The sequence below is a fragment of the Engraulis encrasicolus genome, chromosome 16 (assembly GCF_034702125.1).
Source record: "Engraulis encrasicolus isolate BLACKSEA-1 chromosome 16, IST_EnEncr_1.0, whole genome shotgun sequence".
Taxonomy (NCBI): Eukaryota; Metazoa; Chordata; class Actinopteri; order Clupeiformes; family Engraulidae; genus Engraulis; species Engraulis encrasicolus.
In genome coordinates, this window is record NC_085872.1 from 30,348,793 (window position 1) to 30,366,684 (window position 17,892).

At 44.8% G+C, this 17,892-nt stretch overlaps 1 protein-coding gene across 1 annotated transcript in view; it reads right to left on the reverse strand.

Annotated features, from left to right (window-relative positions):
- LOC134465598 (oxysterol-binding protein-related protein 1-like) overlaps positions 1-17,892 on the reverse strand; it is a 37,230-nt gene that overhangs the window by 5,061 nt on the left and 14,277 nt on the right. Inside the window, exons 16-25 of the mRNA XM_063219350.1 lie at positions 10,380-10,548; positions 7,996-8,221; positions 5,229-5,307; positions 4,504-4,638; positions 3,075-3,172; positions 2,392-2,574; positions 1,878-1,985; positions 1,636-1,725; positions 1,036-1,159; positions 531-644 (exon numbers count right to left, since the gene is read on the reverse strand). Of these exons, the coding sequence (XP_063075420.1) occupies positions 531-644; positions 1,036-1,159; positions 1,636-1,725; positions 1,878-1,985; positions 2,392-2,574; positions 3,075-3,172; positions 4,504-4,638; positions 5,229-5,307; positions 7,996-8,221; positions 10,380-10,548 (1,326 nt within the window). The remainder of the gene's footprint in view (positions 1-530; positions 645-1,035; positions 1,160-1,635; positions 1,726-1,877; positions 1,986-2,391; positions 2,575-3,074; positions 3,173-4,503; positions 4,639-5,228; positions 5,308-7,995; positions 8,222-10,379; positions 10,549-17,892) is intronic.

Sequence of the window (17,892 nt, forward strand, 5' to 3'; positions counted from 1 at the left end):
GATTAGTACACCAGACTAGACACTACCTTCGTAAAGGTACACTTTGATTAGTCAAAAGTTAGTGATACATTTTGGTTTGTCTATACAAGTAAATCCATTCAACAGTTACTTTTTCCAATATCAAATTGCTTATTTGTTGCATGCATTATTTTCAAGGAACAATTACTCTATACACTGATTTTATACCAGAACTGAAATTGAAAAGGAATAAGCTTAACTGTCAGAAAGAAGCATTGTGGGAGGAAAATGTGGTGACCCCAAACTTTTGACCGGTAGTGTATATGAAAGTAATACCGGTATGTTCAGCAGGGAAAGTAATCTGTAACGAAGGCAGAGGTAGTCTAACTGTGACAGCTGGTCTTTTCTAGATATAATAATAAAAAAAACTACACTGTAGGATTCAAAACACATGGCACTAGTGCAATGTGCACTAACTCCTCAGGGGCTTAGAGAATGCACTGCACTGCACTGTAAAGGTGAGTGCGTGCTTGCGTGCGTGTGTGTGTGTGTTATGGGTCTGCATGAATCACCTGTGCGGAGTTCTCTGGTCGAGGGGATATCCTCCAGACGAGCTCGCTGCCCGGGATGACCTGCACCGTCTCCGCGTCTGGCGGAGGCATCTCCACCGGCTCTTCGTCCACGTGCTGGAGGGTTCAAGGCCAGAGGAACCACCACACCGTGACATCGCGTTAATAATGCAACGCCGCACAGACAGACAGGCAGACAGACACCGACACACGCACAGGCACATGTACACGCTCACACACAGACACACAGACAAACCAAGAGACATGGGCACGGACACGGACACACACACAGACACACACGCACGCACGCACACGGACACACACGCACGCACGCACACGGACACGCACGCACACGGGCACGCACACGGGCACGCACGCACACACCAAGCCAGCCAGCCACACACATGGACAAATCCACACACAAAATACCCCGACACACACATGCATGCACCCACACACCAGAATCTGCTTTTCAGCTACAGCCCTTTACTCCAGCACACCACTGCACCTGTTTGCTGCTCTTCTTGTCCTCATTCTTCTTGTCGGCTTTCTTGTGGGCATCATAGGTGGCTGGGTCCACTGTATAAAGGCACTCTGTCCACTTCCCATAGATCGCACAGATCTTCTTCTTGCTGTGTTGAGTTATTGGATATTGATCAAATGATCAGATATGGTGTTAGTCATTAAAAATAGACACAGTTCTGGTTATTTTAGGGAATTGTCTCGTCTGCAATTCCTCTTTTGTTTCCCTATACGTTGATGGTAATGATGACATTTGAACATAATGCAAGGTTACATTTTATTCTAATAGTTCACTATTACAGTGGATCTACCACATTAGGCACAGTGTAATAACCAGTGTAACAATATTTAATACCATGTAATACCATGTACTACCAGTGTAACACCATGTACCAATTTTGTACTTACATCTAGGGTTAGGGTTAGGGTTGGTACACACTGGTATTACACAGGTATTACAGGGTATTAAATATTGTTACACTGGTTATTACACTGTACCTAATGTGGTAGATCCATTGTAATAGTGAACTATTAAAATTAAGAGTTACATAATGCAATTTATAAGGGTCCTTGGTTAGCAAGTTACCTTTTGTCATATATGTAGCCTTCAACTTTGTGGAGCTCTTTCCCAAAAATGCCACACGACTTGAAGTTCAAACAACATTTCTCTCCGGTTCTTTAAAAACAAAAAAAAAACACAAATTAGTTACCCACCAAATATAATAGGCATGTCAAACCAGTACAATTCTTTCAAACATTTGACGTCATATCTTTCACTATCCATTTGCACACAAAAATGAGTAAATAGCTGAAGCAGTTTGTTCTTACTTGTGATTGATGACTTCCACGTTGCCATACTGCTCAATCCACAGCTGTCCAACAATGATGTTGTGAACACAGCACGTAGGATTGGTCCAGGTATAAGCCTCTTTGTGTCTATGGGAAGAACGAAACACACATAGGAAGAATGAAACACTGAAATGTGCAAAGAACAAATATTGTAATTCACTGAAATACAATGCTTGAGATACTATTGATCGGCAAATAAATTAAAGAATACACAGAAAACAAAAAATGAAAAAGAAAAAAATCCCTGTGACAAAAGTGTTACCAAAAAGTCAATGGCTACGTTTACATAACTGTTTCAATTCAAACTCACTTTAATTCTGAATAGAGCTTAATTCTGCTTTGAAAACGTCATGTAAACACTTCACAATTCGGAATTAAATGAAAGATCAAAGTAAAATCGATGGAACTATTTAATTCGAAATTATTAATTAGGAATTTAAAAAAACGTCATGTAAACGTAGCAATTGTCACAAAAATGTTACAAAGTGCTCACTTGGGGAGCTCCAGGGTGATGCTGCCTTTGGGCTCGGCCTCCACACTCTTGCCCCAAAACTTAAGCTTGGGGTAGATGGAGCCGTGGAACACAAAGTCGTTCTCCAGCCCCTCTGCACAGAAGGCACTCACGGGAGGGTGGTGGCTCACCTGCTCCGACATCCACCTGAAGCCCAGGTCGTCTCTGTGTGAGGACAGGTAAAAAGTAAGCATATTAGTGCGCAAGTGGCCCACAGTGCAGAATGGACCACACTGGTAACTTAAAGATCTTACTATTTGCCCTGTCAGGAGGAAAATGAGGGTTGCTAGTGGTTAGGGAAGTACGTTAATGCTAATTTATTACATGAATTCAATTGTGCAAAGACAAAATGTCACACCTCATTCTTCCTCACTCGGTCTAACATGCATGCAGGCAACATGCCTGCTTTAAACAATGTCCACAATATACGTAGAAATGTCCTCCAAATGAAAGCCCAGGTAAATAAAAGTTTCTGTTTTTTATCTATGGGATCTGGTTCAGTGTGTGTGTGTGTGTGTGTGTGTGTGTGTGTGTGTGTGTGTGTGTGTGTGTGTGTGTGTGTGTGTGTGTGTGTGTGTGTGTGTGTGTGTGTGCAGATGGCAGTGTCTGATTCATGGAAAAGTGAGTATGCATGTGGTGCCTGGTGGCCTGCCAGTTTCACCCACCTGATCAGCTCGTAGGTTTCCCCCAGCAGAGGGTTGAAAGGCTTCCCGGTCCTCTCCCACTGAGAGGCGACCGCGGACACAGCAAACGCTGCCACACACTGCAAGGCAAGGCAAGGCTTATTTGTAAAGCCCATTTCATACAACGAGGCAACTCAATGTGCTTCACAAGTAATAAAGATGGTCCTTGCAAATAAATAAAAATGACAAAAGTAATAATAGTAATAATACCAACGTAGCTAAGAACAATACATGTTAAAATTAGTAAAGAAAAATAGAAAGCATAAAATCACAGTGAAGACAAAAAGAGAAAAACATTAGTAGTGAAAACATAAAAACAAGTAACAACACATGTTACGGTAATTAAACGCATCCCTGAATAATTTGGTTACAAGGAAGGAGGGGTGTGGGGTGGAGGGTGATTAGAGTGTTAAAGAAGAAAGGAGGAAGATGGTGTTTGGTGGAGGGTGGATGGTGAAAAAGTGAAGCAAGAGGGGGTGGGTTAGAGACACAAAAGTCTGTCAACACCACCTTCGCTTACCTGTCCCGGCCCGTCAGCATGAATACGGCACTGAATTATAGATCAAGCCCGCTGCTCTCACGCGGCTCTGACCCACTCTCTAGCCTAGCCTGGCCTGGCCTACGCCGCAGCGGCCTTCTCTAGCAGTGTCATGTAGGGTGACCATCTCCGCCAGAGTAAAAACGCAGACATATTTTTGGATGGGAAGGTTTGTCTGGGGGTCCTCCCTCAAGAAAATGTGCATTTCTTAGATGCAATTTCATGTACATGGTTTTTAATGCATTTTAATCAAGCAGGTGTCCAGCGTAATGCTGTACCGGACGCCGGACAAGGCACTGAAAAGATGGACGGTCCGTCCTAAAGACGCACGTTTGGAAACCCTACTGTGCTGTGCCACGAGTGGTACTGGTAGGTAGCGGGCAGGGTTGCCAGATGAGGCTGATGATTTCCATCCCAAAAAATGCTCAAAACCTGCCTAGAAGCACGAAATCCCGCCCAATTCTATTGATTTCTACGGCAAAAATTGGGCGGGTTTTTCTGCTAGATGCCATTTTTTCCCGCGCACGGCCATCGTAAGCAGCCCAATTGGGCGGGAAACAGCCCAATCTGGCAACACTGGTAACGGGGCTAACCGCCAGCTCAGCCGGAGGAGGAGGACGAGGAGGAGGAGGAAGAGGAGGGAAATACCCAACATGCCTGCATGTTTTCTTCCGGTGGCCTTTCAACCTGTTTACCTGAGGCCCGGCTGTCACAAACAAACAGCGCACGGTAGGCACCCATCTCACTGGCAAGGCAACTGGCCTCTGAGGCAATTGTCACACTCAGTAAGTCCCTGTTGGTTGGCAGCCTGATGCCATCTGCTGCTCACTATGGCGGGACTTTTGGTCGGTACTAGAGTACTGTACTACTGACCTTCATCCTCTCGATGGAGTCTGTGGACGTGTTGGCCTGGTGGATGAGGTATGTGTGCTCCATGTACTCGGTCAGCCTCTGCAGGAAGCTCAGGGGCTCGTTGAGGACCACCGGCATGGCGATTTTGGAGAGCTCCTGAGAAAGGTTTTCATGACAGGAAAAGGAAATGAAAATCGCAAATGAAAGAAGAGAGAGCAGGCCTTTTAGTGCTTCAGGGCTACAAACAATATGTGCCGTGGAGTACATATAGGATATACTTAACACACTCAAGTTGATATAGTACATTTTGCACATTAACAAGACTGTTAGACTTCATAAAATATTACATAAGCCAAAAGATAATATTATCTCATCGCGAGCGATAGAGACTCTGGAGAGTGTCAATCTGGGACAACACTGTGTCTGCACACGCATAAATCCTCTGTTCTGAGGGTTTTTTTGGTAACATTTCTATTTTTTTCCCTAAAATTTCAGCTGATGGAATACTTAAGCGGGTTTATTAATCATGAAGCTTTTATGAATGGTCTCTCAACCGCCTCTCTCTCTTGGCGCGAGGACCGTTAAAAGTATACCATTAAATCCTATGCATATGCTTAAATATGATTAATGATGTATAAAAAGAGGCCTTTTGGCACTCGCAGGGCCCTACATTATTTATGCAAGTGTAAGTTATGGGCCAGAGAGGGCCACTGTGCGTGGTGTAAATCTTTACAGCTGGCTCTCACCATGCCAATGCACTTCTTGAGGATGCTCCAGATGCTGACATCATTCCTGGAGAACATGGGAGCGGGCAAACACGACCTCCTGCATAAGAGGGAAAGGTGGGCGTGTGTGTGTGTGTGTGTGTGTGTGTGTGTGTGTGTGTGTGTGTGTGTGTGTGTGTGTGTGTGTGTGTGTGTGTGTGTGTGTGCGCCAGAGGTGAAGGGAGACAGAGGGAAAATACAAATGATTTCAATGTACAAAGAAAATGCTATGATGTATATCGCTACCGTACATACTTCAAGCAGGAAATGTTTAGTCACCATTACCCTAAGCTCTTACTCCCAGCACAAACGCCCCAAACTGCGTCATGCACAGCAACTGTATTTCCTTTGGGGGCCTATTGGATTTGAATTTGGCAAACATTTTCCACAATGATACAGAGAGGGATATGATGCTTGCATTTTCGCAAATTAATGTAGCTGTGGAGTGAAATTAAACATGCATGATAAGTCAGCATTACGGACTGCCAAATAGGGAACAGGGAACAGTTGACCAAGCCCTCTCTGGGGGTGTACAATGTAAAGGAGCTTGCACAACTCTCTGGCAACTCTTTAGAGACTCTGCATACATAATCCTGAGTATAAATTAGCCTTCCACTGAGCCTTCGAGTAAATGGACCAAAACTCTGTATTTTTGTGTAAGAATATTCCTCTCCTGTTCTTTCCTTTGCTCTTCTTTCCAATTCAAAGAAACTGCTGAGAGCTATAAAATGGCACACCAGTTAAAGCGCTTGGTTTCCTAGTTCTTCATTTTTTGTTAAACCATCACCTTTACAGAGATACACCTGGCTGAGGTGATTGCTGGTATTTGGGTGATAGGAAGTGGACAGCAATGCCAAGCTTGTGCCAACATCACCATTGGAGACAACTTTGTTCAGATTGCGCATTCGTTTGTGGCAAAATATTTAACTCAAAATGTTACGGACAATTTAAAACACACAAGTTGAATTGCATTCGGGTGATTTAAGCAGCAGGGTAAAAAAAGGTCTACTTTATGCAAAACCATATATTTTACAATATTTTGCAACAGCCACTGGTGTCTTGCAGGTGATTTCAGAACATGAAGATGTGTCACGGGCCGCTGCAGTCTCTGCGCCATGACTACCACAATTAGAAGACCCGACAACTGCTAGCGTAACAGAGAAAAACAAATGTGCTCTGTGGACGCAGGATCTCTGGAAAGAGACACACGACACCCAAGCTGATGAACAGTCTGTGTCTGCCTGCGTCTACCCAGTTCTCATGTGACTCGTGTGCACGTGAATTTTGTGCAGATCTGTGAATGAATCTCCTACACGGGGTGAAGTTGGTCTGGATAGGCCAGGGGGTTGGGGAATGGGGTACCGGTAAAGTTCATAAAAGCGTGTGTATGGGAGAGGGAAGCCATCCAAAAGATATGAAAAAAACATGATTCCAAAATCTCAGAAGTCATTAAGAGTGTGAAAGTAAATACATATGGAAATGCGAAAAACAGAACGTCCTCCCTAATGATGCAACAACTCTAAGCAAAACAAAACAAAGCGAACACACAGGCACAGGCAAAACAAAAGCGGAGTCTACTGACTTAAATAATAATTGCAGTGCACACACAACACAGAGGAGGACCTGCACAGTATGAAGAATGATGTCTCAAAGCACAACAAAGTCACATCATCTATTCCTCCATCAGCATGGGATATCATGCCACAGACTGACACGGCTTACAGTTGTACCCAGTCAGCCTTTTCATCAATCTTTCACAAACTCTTCCATCGCTGCTCTCTTTCTTCTCTCCCTTCTCTCGCTCTCGCTGTCTTTCTCTCTCTCTCTCTTCTTCCTTACATACTCTCTCCATCTCTCTGTCTTTATCTAAGTCTGCCAAGTCTCCATCCACCAAGGCTGATGCTAAACAAGCACTCTAAATAATTCACCATTTGCTCACTGGATTAAGACAGAAGGGGTTGGAGGGGTGTGTGCGTGTGTGTGTGTGAGGTGCCAGTGGTCTCCACAGCAATGATGTCTCCGCGAGCGGAGTAGCTCAGAGCATTGGCAGAGCAACATAAACACACAGGCCCTGCCTACTCTGTTCTAGGGGGAAAACGCTGAGCATTTCTCTTGGGTCTGCATCCTCGCACAAAAACACACACCTGGAAAAATAAGACATGCGAGCGCCTGAGAGGTGGTGTCGCATTACTGTGCATCGGCACTTGTTTCTCTCAGTTGGGTTTCGGCACACACACCCCAGTGACAGGAGCCGCGATAACAATAATGAAAAAAGAAAAACCGAAAAAAAACTGTCGATGTGAACTTGTTTCTAGCAAGCAAAGTGAGGAAACTGCATGTGCTAAACCAACCCTCCGCACCATCTCTCATAAAAAAAAAACCTGAGTCAATACATTCACATGAACTAATACGTTTCTTGCTTAGGGAGTCAAAACTTATTGCACTGCTGCAAAAAGTGAAGACAAAAAAGCCAAACCCTCAGGCAAATGAAACAACCTAGTTACAACACACACACACACACGCACGCACGCACGCCCGCACACACTTGTACTCGCGCACACACACACACACTCGCACTTGCTCACAACACACACACACACACACACACACACACACACACACACACACACGCACACGCACACACACACACACACACACACACACACACACACACACACACACACACACACACACACACACACACACACACACACACACACAGTACAACAGACTATAGGGCCAAGCTCACCTGTGCCTTTTGACTCCATTGCAATGCCCCTTCTGACTGCCTTCCTTTCCCCCGTCTGACATCCTGCCGTGACCCTTGCAGCGGTGGCCGCTGGCGCTGGCAGTGGTGGTGTTGTGATGGTGGGGGTGGTGGTGGTGTTGATGAGGGGGCTGCTCTTGTGCGCCCTCGTCGAAGGACTCTCCGGCCAGTGACAGGAAGCCGCTCAGAGAACGCTCGGACTCGCTGTCTGCAGGGCAGCAGGGCAGGGCAGGGCGGGGAGGCACAGGAGGGTACATACAGGGTCACGCACAGCCAAGCCGAGCCGAGCCGGACGTGCACGGAAGACAGTGAACCAAATACAGAGAGAGAGCGAGAGACAGAGAAACGGGGACAGAGAGAGAGAGAGAGAGAGAGAGAGAGAGAGAGAGGGAGGGAGAGGGCAGGATAGAGAGAGCAAGCTCACTTCAACACCGTAAGCCGCCACCTGCTACCTGCAACCACATACTCCACCACGGCACACAGCCAAGCGGCCAAAATTAAACCCCTCCCACCTCGCAGTCAATGAAACCCCACCTGGGAGGATAGTGTTCCAATCAGACGCCAGCCCAGCTATGTCACTTCCTCCGACGGGGCCCCTACCAAGGGCCCACATGTCCCTCGTGAGTGATCGGGGGAAAGGGAATTGTTCTTGTGTTTTTGTTCTTTGTCGGCTGTGATGCTACAGATTAGAGAATGGAGAGGGAGAGAGAGAGAGAGAGTGAGCTGCTCCCAAATCAGCTGTTGCTGTGGGTCCCAGCGGTAACGAGAAACTGCTCTCCACTGACAGCTCTGTTCTCTCGCCTAGCGCAGCCTGTAGCAGCTAGGTTCCTTGGGATGGAGCTACCACCAAACAAGTTGGGCCTTGGGGGGGGGGGGGGGGGGGGGCGGGGGGGGGGGGGGGGGGGGGGGGGGGGGGGGCTGGGGGGGGGGGGGGGCAAACACTGCCTGATGTGTTTATCTGATGTGGGAAAACTCCAAAGCCCAGGTGCCTGAACCGACTTGATGCTTAGGTTTACGTTCGGTAGGAAATGCTAGTCGACGTGCAATGGATACGAAGTCACAGGAAGGATGTCTATTGCATGTAATTAACTTGTTATTGAGCGTTTGAAAGGACATTCATTTTACTTGTACAGCTGCACAGAATAATAATGATGAACATGAATAATTCTGTTATGGTGTTGAAGGGGTGCATCACGCTACTGCAGGGCTATTCAAATGACGGCCCTGGAGACAGATGTGGCCCTTGGACAGCAAGGCTCTGGCCCCCCACAAGCCCCTTCAAATACAGATTTTCGGAATTTAGAGATAAAAGTATGAGTTTTGTACAGAGCTGAAACAGGACACGAGACTTTAAAATGCAGGATATTACATCTAAGAAATGCAAAACTTTCTGGGGGAGGACCCCCACACCCCCCCCACCTCAATGAAGTCTCCCTTATTTTTTATCATTGACAGTCAGCAACTATAATACATACGGTACCTATAGTTCGGCCCCTTTACTGGCCTGGATAATTTCCCAACCCTACCCTGCCTCTCTCCCACTCTTTTCTTCTCGTGGTCTTCTCTGTGCTATCCACAATGGAGTCAAAAAATAAAAGTCTGTTATGAATTCAGTGATTTCTGCAATCAATACAATGGTTGATGACCTTAATATATCCAGGTGATGTCATCGGCGGGGGAAAAAACCCATAGCTAATGTAATGGCCATATTCTCAGAACAAATATTTTTACATTTCAATGAATTGTCTGGGAGCGGAGTGCTACAAAGCATCTATTCCATATAAAGGATGTGCAGTTCCACACTGAGAGTAAGGTAATGCTTTATTGAATGGAAACTTGGCCAAGTAACACTAGGACCTAAATGCTTCAAGTGAAGGAATCCTGTGTATAAACCAGCGTATGCTTAACTGGTGCCGAAGGGATGGTGCGCTTTCACCTAAATCAGACGCCAAGGAATTAGATCAATGGAACAAATCTGTTTTCTCGAAAAAGGTCAAATGTGCCACGTCTGTCTGAAATTGGCTATTTTACCAATTGTGCCGAGAGTGTAACTTATTAATATACTGTACAAACATACTACAGTGCTGATGCATAGACTAATGTTGAACGAGGATTTAATAGAAAAGTGATAGAGAAACACCACTGAAATGATAAAGGAGACAGAGTGCAGGGTGAAGATCAGAAAGAAAGGAGTTTTAATGAAACTGTTAGACGATCACACCGCTTGAAGGGACAAGGAAGGGGAAAAAAAAACTCTGTACCACAAACAAAAACAAAACAATGACAACAAGTTCCTGGGCGGGTAGTAGAGGAGGGAGTGGAGTAGAGGAAGGGAGGGTCCTGAGGCAGTTGCCAAGGTCACTCACCGGAGACCGCATCGTAGAACTCGTCCTCGGTAACCGTGCTCAGCGACGGGGACCTCCTGCCCCTTCTCAGAGACTGCTCGAGTTCGTGGTGCTCGGTGGCTACGGTTTTCAGGGCCTCGGACAGGATCTTGTTCTTCTCGACTTCCTGTTCCAACTTCAGACTCCACGTCTGTAAGAGAAGCACAAGCGCATCGATGAGCTGAGATGGAGATTAAAGCCTTGAAAAGAACAGATGGAGTTGAGATTAAGTAACGTATGCAGTCAGCATGACTGTTATAATGAACGTGAGATTACATTGCATAATCATCTCACAACCTGGTGAACAACAACAAGGACAGAAACGACCTTTAAATTGTGCCACTGCTCTGATTAGGGAGGAACCTCCCCTGGGGTGCTTTTGTCGAAACCATAGTTGCTAGCTGTTAGCTACTTTGTTGTTTGCAATGCAATTTCCCAATGGCAACTATCCAAGTTGATAACTGGTTAACAACTACACTTTCGAGAAATGCACCCCATATTAGGAAGGAACACCCCCCCAAAAAAACACATACTCATGCTTGCAATGCCATAACCACGAAGGTCATAGCGGTTTCATGACAATTAAATTTTAATAACTCCTCTGTCTTGCCATCCCACAGAGACCCTGTGGACATTTAGGCTCGGCAGTAGCCGTGCGCAATGCACCCTACTTGCATGCTGATGTGCAAGGAAAGACATTATTGAGCATGATCAACTGACTTTGACGGCTGGTCAAAATTATGTAGCGTCTCCATTGACCAGTGTGGGTAGCCAGGCGGCGGTGAATGGCAGGGAGGGCGACGGGCCTTTGTCTTAGGTCCTCGCGTGGATCTTATTACCACCGAAGGGAATGGAACACCTGGTCTAAGAGAGTGTGCCGCGGCCCGAGATCAAATAACCCTGCCAGGACACCTGAGCGCAGGTACGAGCCACAGACAGGCACGGCAGCAACCCGACGCACGACATAATAATGGTCTACGTCCACGAGAACCAGGGAGCCAGGAACAGGGCCGTCGACAGAGGGGGCCAAACGGGCATGGTGACCCGGGCCCTGGGAGACAGGGGGTACAGAATTGGGTTCCGATTACATTGTGCGTATTGGGTAGGGGGCCCTTTCAGATGACTTTGTCCTGCGCCCAGGAAAAGCTGTCAGCCAGGACTTAGGGCTGCAGGCTCCAGCGATGTCACCATAATATAGGCACAAAATGAGAAAAAAATAAAAAGGACAAGCACTGCCATTTATAGACAGTCTTGCTGACTCGAAAAAGCTAATACAACGCAATTTGCTCATGTCAATGAAGATGAACTGGCAGATCCAATTCATTATCACTAATGCAATAGACGGACAGTCTACTGTGCTACGAGGGCCAGAGTGCCTGAGGTTCAGAGATAACTGAATGTTTTGAGGTTTTTTTATGATCTGCCGAGAGTGATGAAGAGTGACAGGCAGAGACGGATAACGTCGCTATCGCCAGAGAAATATTTCGGCAGACTTGGGAAAGCCATTCAGTAGAATTCAATAAAAAAGAAAACAAACTGATAAGCCATTGTGCTGAATCTCTAGAGAGAGGCCGGAGAGACAAAGTCACCTTGAAAGGCTCCTGCAGGCAGTGAAGGGCTATAAATCTGCCTGGGAATCTGATAGAGGAGGAAAAAACCTCCTTCCTCAATAAACTTACAAGGCAAAAAAGACCACTGGAGCCATTAATTTACTTGGTCTGAGGCAGTCTTATCAAATGCACCCCCCCCCCCCCCCCCCCTCTGTTTTATTTTTGCACACACACGCGCGCGCACGCGCGTATGTGCACACACACACACTCACACAGGCCACACATCCTAAACCTTATCACAGGCCCACTGCTGGCAGACATGTCATCAATCAATCAATCAATCAAAATGATTTATATAGCACATCATACAAAACTGTCATTCAATATGCTAATGAGTGGAGAAATAAAAAAATATATATATATTGTTGAAAGTATTATAGATAGTAGATAACTATCACCAAAGGCAGATGAAAGTAAAGCCGATTTTAATTTCTTTTAAACACAAGATACTGTTAGGGCAATTCTAATTTGGACAGGAAGCTGGTTCCAGCATTTGGCAACATAATGAGTAAATGCCATTTCAACCTGTCTGGATTTCTCATACCGGAGTGTAGCTTCAAGCTGGACCCCAGGTGCCCTTTAAGAGACTAGTGCTACTGCACAGTACTGTGCGTACCGAGGTCCATGCTGAGTCATACGAGTAAATCTACTCACTTCATTACTGTCAAACACAAACAAGCTGCAAAGATAATGCACTGATAGCTCCTCGGACACAAGGCAGGGCAATAAGGACTCCTTTACAGTCAAATACAAGCAGGACTATCAATTACTGAAACAACAACTAATGCAGAGATTGCACTGTTCTTATGAGGGATACATTTTATGGAAAAAATGAGGGAGCATTTTTTTTATTTTTTTGGGATACTTTCATGTTTGGGTCTACAGTTGTAGAATTACAATGACCGTGATGCTTCAGACACATTTAGCCTTTTTGACTGTGACATCTACAGTAACAAGTCCCTTTTTGAAGCAAAACAGCTAAACAACTACAGACTTCAGGCAGAAAACTGTGGTGTGTACCAGCGTGTATACTGAATGTCTATGTAACTTTGAATGCATTGCTTTTTATTCACCGAATCAAAAATGTGCCCGAGGTCACAGAAAGCCCCATTACTAGAGTGTATAAAGTGCAGAGTTTACGGCTAAAGAGCCTAGTAAATCAGTCAATGTTGAGCAAACACTTTATTGGGATGGAGAGGAGCCTGACCTTAAGCTCAATGAAAACCTTTAATTTATGGCCGAGGGATACTCTTTGTGTGCGTTTTAATTTACACCAGAGACAGACACATTCTTGGTGTCGTTTTAATTTATGACCAAGAGACAATCCGGTCCTTTTATAGCATAGACCTGGGCTAAGGTTAAATCGGTCCCTTGATCACAACTATGGATTTGTTTCTATTGTGATACATTTAGTTTAGACTAAAACAGTAATAACAGAGCTGTACTGTTCAATGAACTGGCCTCGTTACAGAGAAACGGTAACACTTTCTAATAAGAGATGCATAGAAAAAGCATTATAAAAACTTTGTAAATAATCACCTAATGATGAACAAAACATTAACATTTACAGTGCCCTCCATAATTATTGGCACCCCTGGTTGAGATGTGTTAAAAGCCTTAAAATAAATTCAGTGTTTATTGCAGAAGAATACTGTCACACTGAAAATTTTAGGAAAATGTAGCCTTCAACTCAAATGAATTGTAGGAAAATAAAAAAAATCCCTGACTAAAAAATAATTATTTTTCATTAAATCACCTGTTCCACAATTATTGGCACCCTTAACAATTCCCAGGAAATAAATATAATTGAAGCATTTCTGTCATTTCTACAGTAGTTTACAAAGTTTACCAGAGTATGTAGGAACATTTAATTAGTAATTCATCACTTCCTGTTTCCCTGGGGTATAAATATGACGTGACACCGAGGCCATTTCTCTTATCCACTCTTAAACATGGGAAAGACAAAGGAACACAGCATACAAGTGAGGCAGATGTGCGTCGACCTTCACAGGTCAGGCAGAGGCTACAAGAAGATTGCCACTCAACTGCAGCTGCCCATATCTTCTGTGAGAGGAATAATTAAGAAGTTCAAAACAACTGGAACAGTGGTAAACAAGCCTGGACGAGGACCCAAGTTTATTTTGCCACCACGCACAGTGAGGAGGATGGTAAGAGAAATCAAAATATCTCCAAAGCTCACTGTTACAGAATTACAACAAATGGTAGCATCCTGGGGTCACAAAGTCTCCAAATCAACCATCAGGCGCTGTCTACACGCCAACAAGCTGTTTGGGAGGCATGCACGGTGAAAACCTTTCCTCACCCACAATCATAAACGCAAACGTCTGGAGTTCGCCCAGCGGTATTGGGGCTTCAACTGGGACCGTGTGCTTTGGTCAGATGAGACCAAGATTGAGCTTTTTGGCAACAAACACTCTAAGTGGGTCTGGCGTGCCACGAAAGATGCGCATGCTGAAAAGCACCTCATACCCACTGTGAAGTATGGGGGTGGGTCAGTGATGCTGTGGGGCTGTTTCGCTTCCAAAGGCCCTGGGAAGCTTGTTAGGGTGCATGGCATCATGAATGCTTTGAAATACCAGGACATTTTAAATCAAAATCTGTTGCCCTCTGCCAAAAAGCTGAAGATGGGTCGTCAATGGGTCTTTCAGCAAGACAATGACCCTAAACATATGGCCAAATCTACACAGAAATGGTTAACCAGACACAAAATCAAGCTCCTCCCATGGCCATCTCAGTCCCCAGACCTCAACCCCATTGAGAACCTGTGGGGTGAGCTGAAGAGGAGAGTACAGAGGAGAGGACCCAGGTCTCTGGATGATTTAGAGAGATTCTGCAAAGAGGAATGGCTGAAGATCCCTCTTTCTGTCTTTTCCCATCTTGTGAAACATTATAGGAGAAGATTAGGTGCTGTTTTGTTGGCAAAAGGGGGTTGTACAAAATATTAACAACAGGGGTGCTAATAATTGTGACACACATTATTTGATGTCAAATAATTATTTCTTTATGTGGGATTTTTTCCCCACTGAATAAATGCACTTGTATTGAAGGTTGGATTTTTCTCTTTTTTTCCATTAAGGTCCCATATTATTTAGAGAAACATAATAATAATTGGAAGCTAAAAAACACATCTCAACCAGGGGTGCCAATAATAATGGAGGGCACTGTAGTTGTAAATGAGTGGTAAGTGTTATGTTAATACTTGTATTTACCAAAAATGTACAAATTGTCGATGAATGAAAATATTCTGTTAAAAGGTTTGTAAAATCTTGAACTTAATATTTGTAGATATTTTATAAAGCATTAATAAAACTAAGTGAATAATTAACTAATGATGACCAAACCATAAACAAATGTTTTCATTATTAATTAAGTCTTAATAATGCTTTTTATGCATCGTTATTATAAACTGTTACAACTCAGGACACACAAGAAGGCAGACACTTTGCTCTGTGCATTTCACCTGCTTTGCCCAGATATCCACCCTTTGCAACAAAGACCGGGTTACGAGTCGTTGAGTCCGTTAGAAGATGTTGACAGCCTACATAGTCTTATTGCTATTACTATTACACAGTACAATACATAATTTCACACCTAAACCCATGCAGAAATAGCTGCTGTGGATAAGTTTGACACCGTTTTTCTTTTATAATGGCTAATGGTTTTGAGGTAGTTATACCGGAGAATCTGGTAGGTGTTGTGCATGTTCGAGATTTGATGTCGGCTTAACGTGTTAAATAAACTGAGCACAAGACTGGCTCTTCAACGTGACCTATTCCTACAATTATCGGAATGGCCAGAGAATAAAAAAATGTCAGGAAGGCAAACCAGACATACAACATAAAAAATACCAGGAAGGCAAATCAGACATACAGTACAACCCAATAATCAACACTATCAACCCAATAATTTTGGAGAATGAACATGCACGCATGCACGCATGCACGCACATGCGCACACACACACGTGCGCACGCACACACACACGCACACACGTGCACACGCACGCACACGCACGCGCACACACACACGCACACACACGCACACACACACTTTAGCCAGGTCATGTTTACTTTACAATCACAGAGACAGAACCCCTTTTATTACTCTCAAATACTAAACACACAGCAAGAGGAAGCCTACAAAAGACTGAAAGTTATTGGATTAGGACCTTCCACTACTTCATTAGGCACAGAGAAAGGACACACCTCCTCTATCTCCCCTCTTCACCTCTCCACAACACAGAATCATTTACAGTACACAGAATTGCACAAAGGCATACAGATATACTGCTTCAAAACATGCTAGCTGCAGGGTACATTACATATATAGCACACATCTCACTGAGTAAAGAGCCTCCATTAATATTGAGTTAACCCCACAGAGATCGCGCACCATAAGCCATGCAAATCACAAGAAAATGGATCTAATTCTGAACGGTAAAGGGCCAAAGTCCTGTCCCACTTCTCCTTAACACCTATAAATAGCCCTTCTCATTCTGCCTTGCTGCTGTACTGCCGTCACATTACCTTCCTATACGCCGCAGAGGGTGACGGTCACTTCACTCGGAGTAGGTGCAGGCAGCAGCGCTTACACATCACAGGCACGGGGCCAGGGCAATTTGTCTGTGCCGTACGTTTAATGGGCGGGCACATACAGCAGCTTGACATAAAGGGCTGGTGTGTGTGTGTGTGTGTGTGTGTGTGCGCGCGCACATCCGTTAATGTGCATGTATGTGTGTGCCGTATAGTATATGAGAGCCCCCTCTGAACTGGCTTGCTCTGGACAAGGCCTTGCGGGAATGTTTTGTTGTGTAACATGCCCGGCTGGCCGCTCGCAGCCTCTCCGCATCCTCACACTTGGGTGCACATGCCGCTATTTTAGGCCCCTTCACTATGGAGCGGAGCGCGCTCACTTTGAAAGCCTCCGAGACCAGCTAGTCCCTTCATGGGACCCTGCAAGCTGCGCTTAAACTTCATTTATTTTCTCTTACGATGAAAGGGGAGGTTGACATAGAGAGAGAGAGAGAGAGAGAGAGAGAGAGAGAGAGAGAGAGAGAGAGAGAGAGCAGAGGAGAGGAGAGGAGAGAAGAGAGAGAGAGGAGAGAGAGAGAGAGAGAAGAAAGTGAGAGGAGAGAGAGAGAGAGAGAGAGAGAGAGAGAGAGAGAGAGAGAGACTAGGTAAACTGTACTTCAATGTAGATAACACAACCTTTCTTTCTGTCAGACAATAGTCATAGAAACTGATGACGAGTGACTGGTGTTATTGTCTATGCCTCGTATTAAAATATGTCATACAATTTAAAGATCCCCAGGCTCTGTAAACAGACACTGTTTACATCCGTTATTTACCCATGTGTAAGAGAGAGGGAGAGAGAGAAGGAGAGAGAGCGACAGAGAGCGAGAGAGGGAAAGAGAATGAGAGCGAGAGAGAGAGAGAAAAAGGAAGAGAGGAAAACATGTATTTGACCTTTTCAACATCATACTAGCCTGATAAACCAGACTAAATGTGGATGTCTAATTTAGTCTGGCCTCGATGCATGATACATCCGAAGATTGTTGATGAGAACAACCTTCCCTCAAAACCCTGCCCGCTTTGATTCAAAACACATCTTTGCGTTGTAATTGGTTTGCCAGATTCATGGCATTCTGGCTTCATTGAATCATTATGCGAGGCCAGACCCCCGTAGACAAAACATTTTGCCGTCCAGCGGGTGCCGCTGGTTCACCAGGCTAACATCATACCACAATTTTGACAATTTAAGAGAAAGAACTTCAGCACAGGTCATAGACCGACCTGAAAAAGATAGCAAGCACTGTCAGATGACACAGAAAACTTAGCTCAGTGACCTGATACAGACAACTAAATA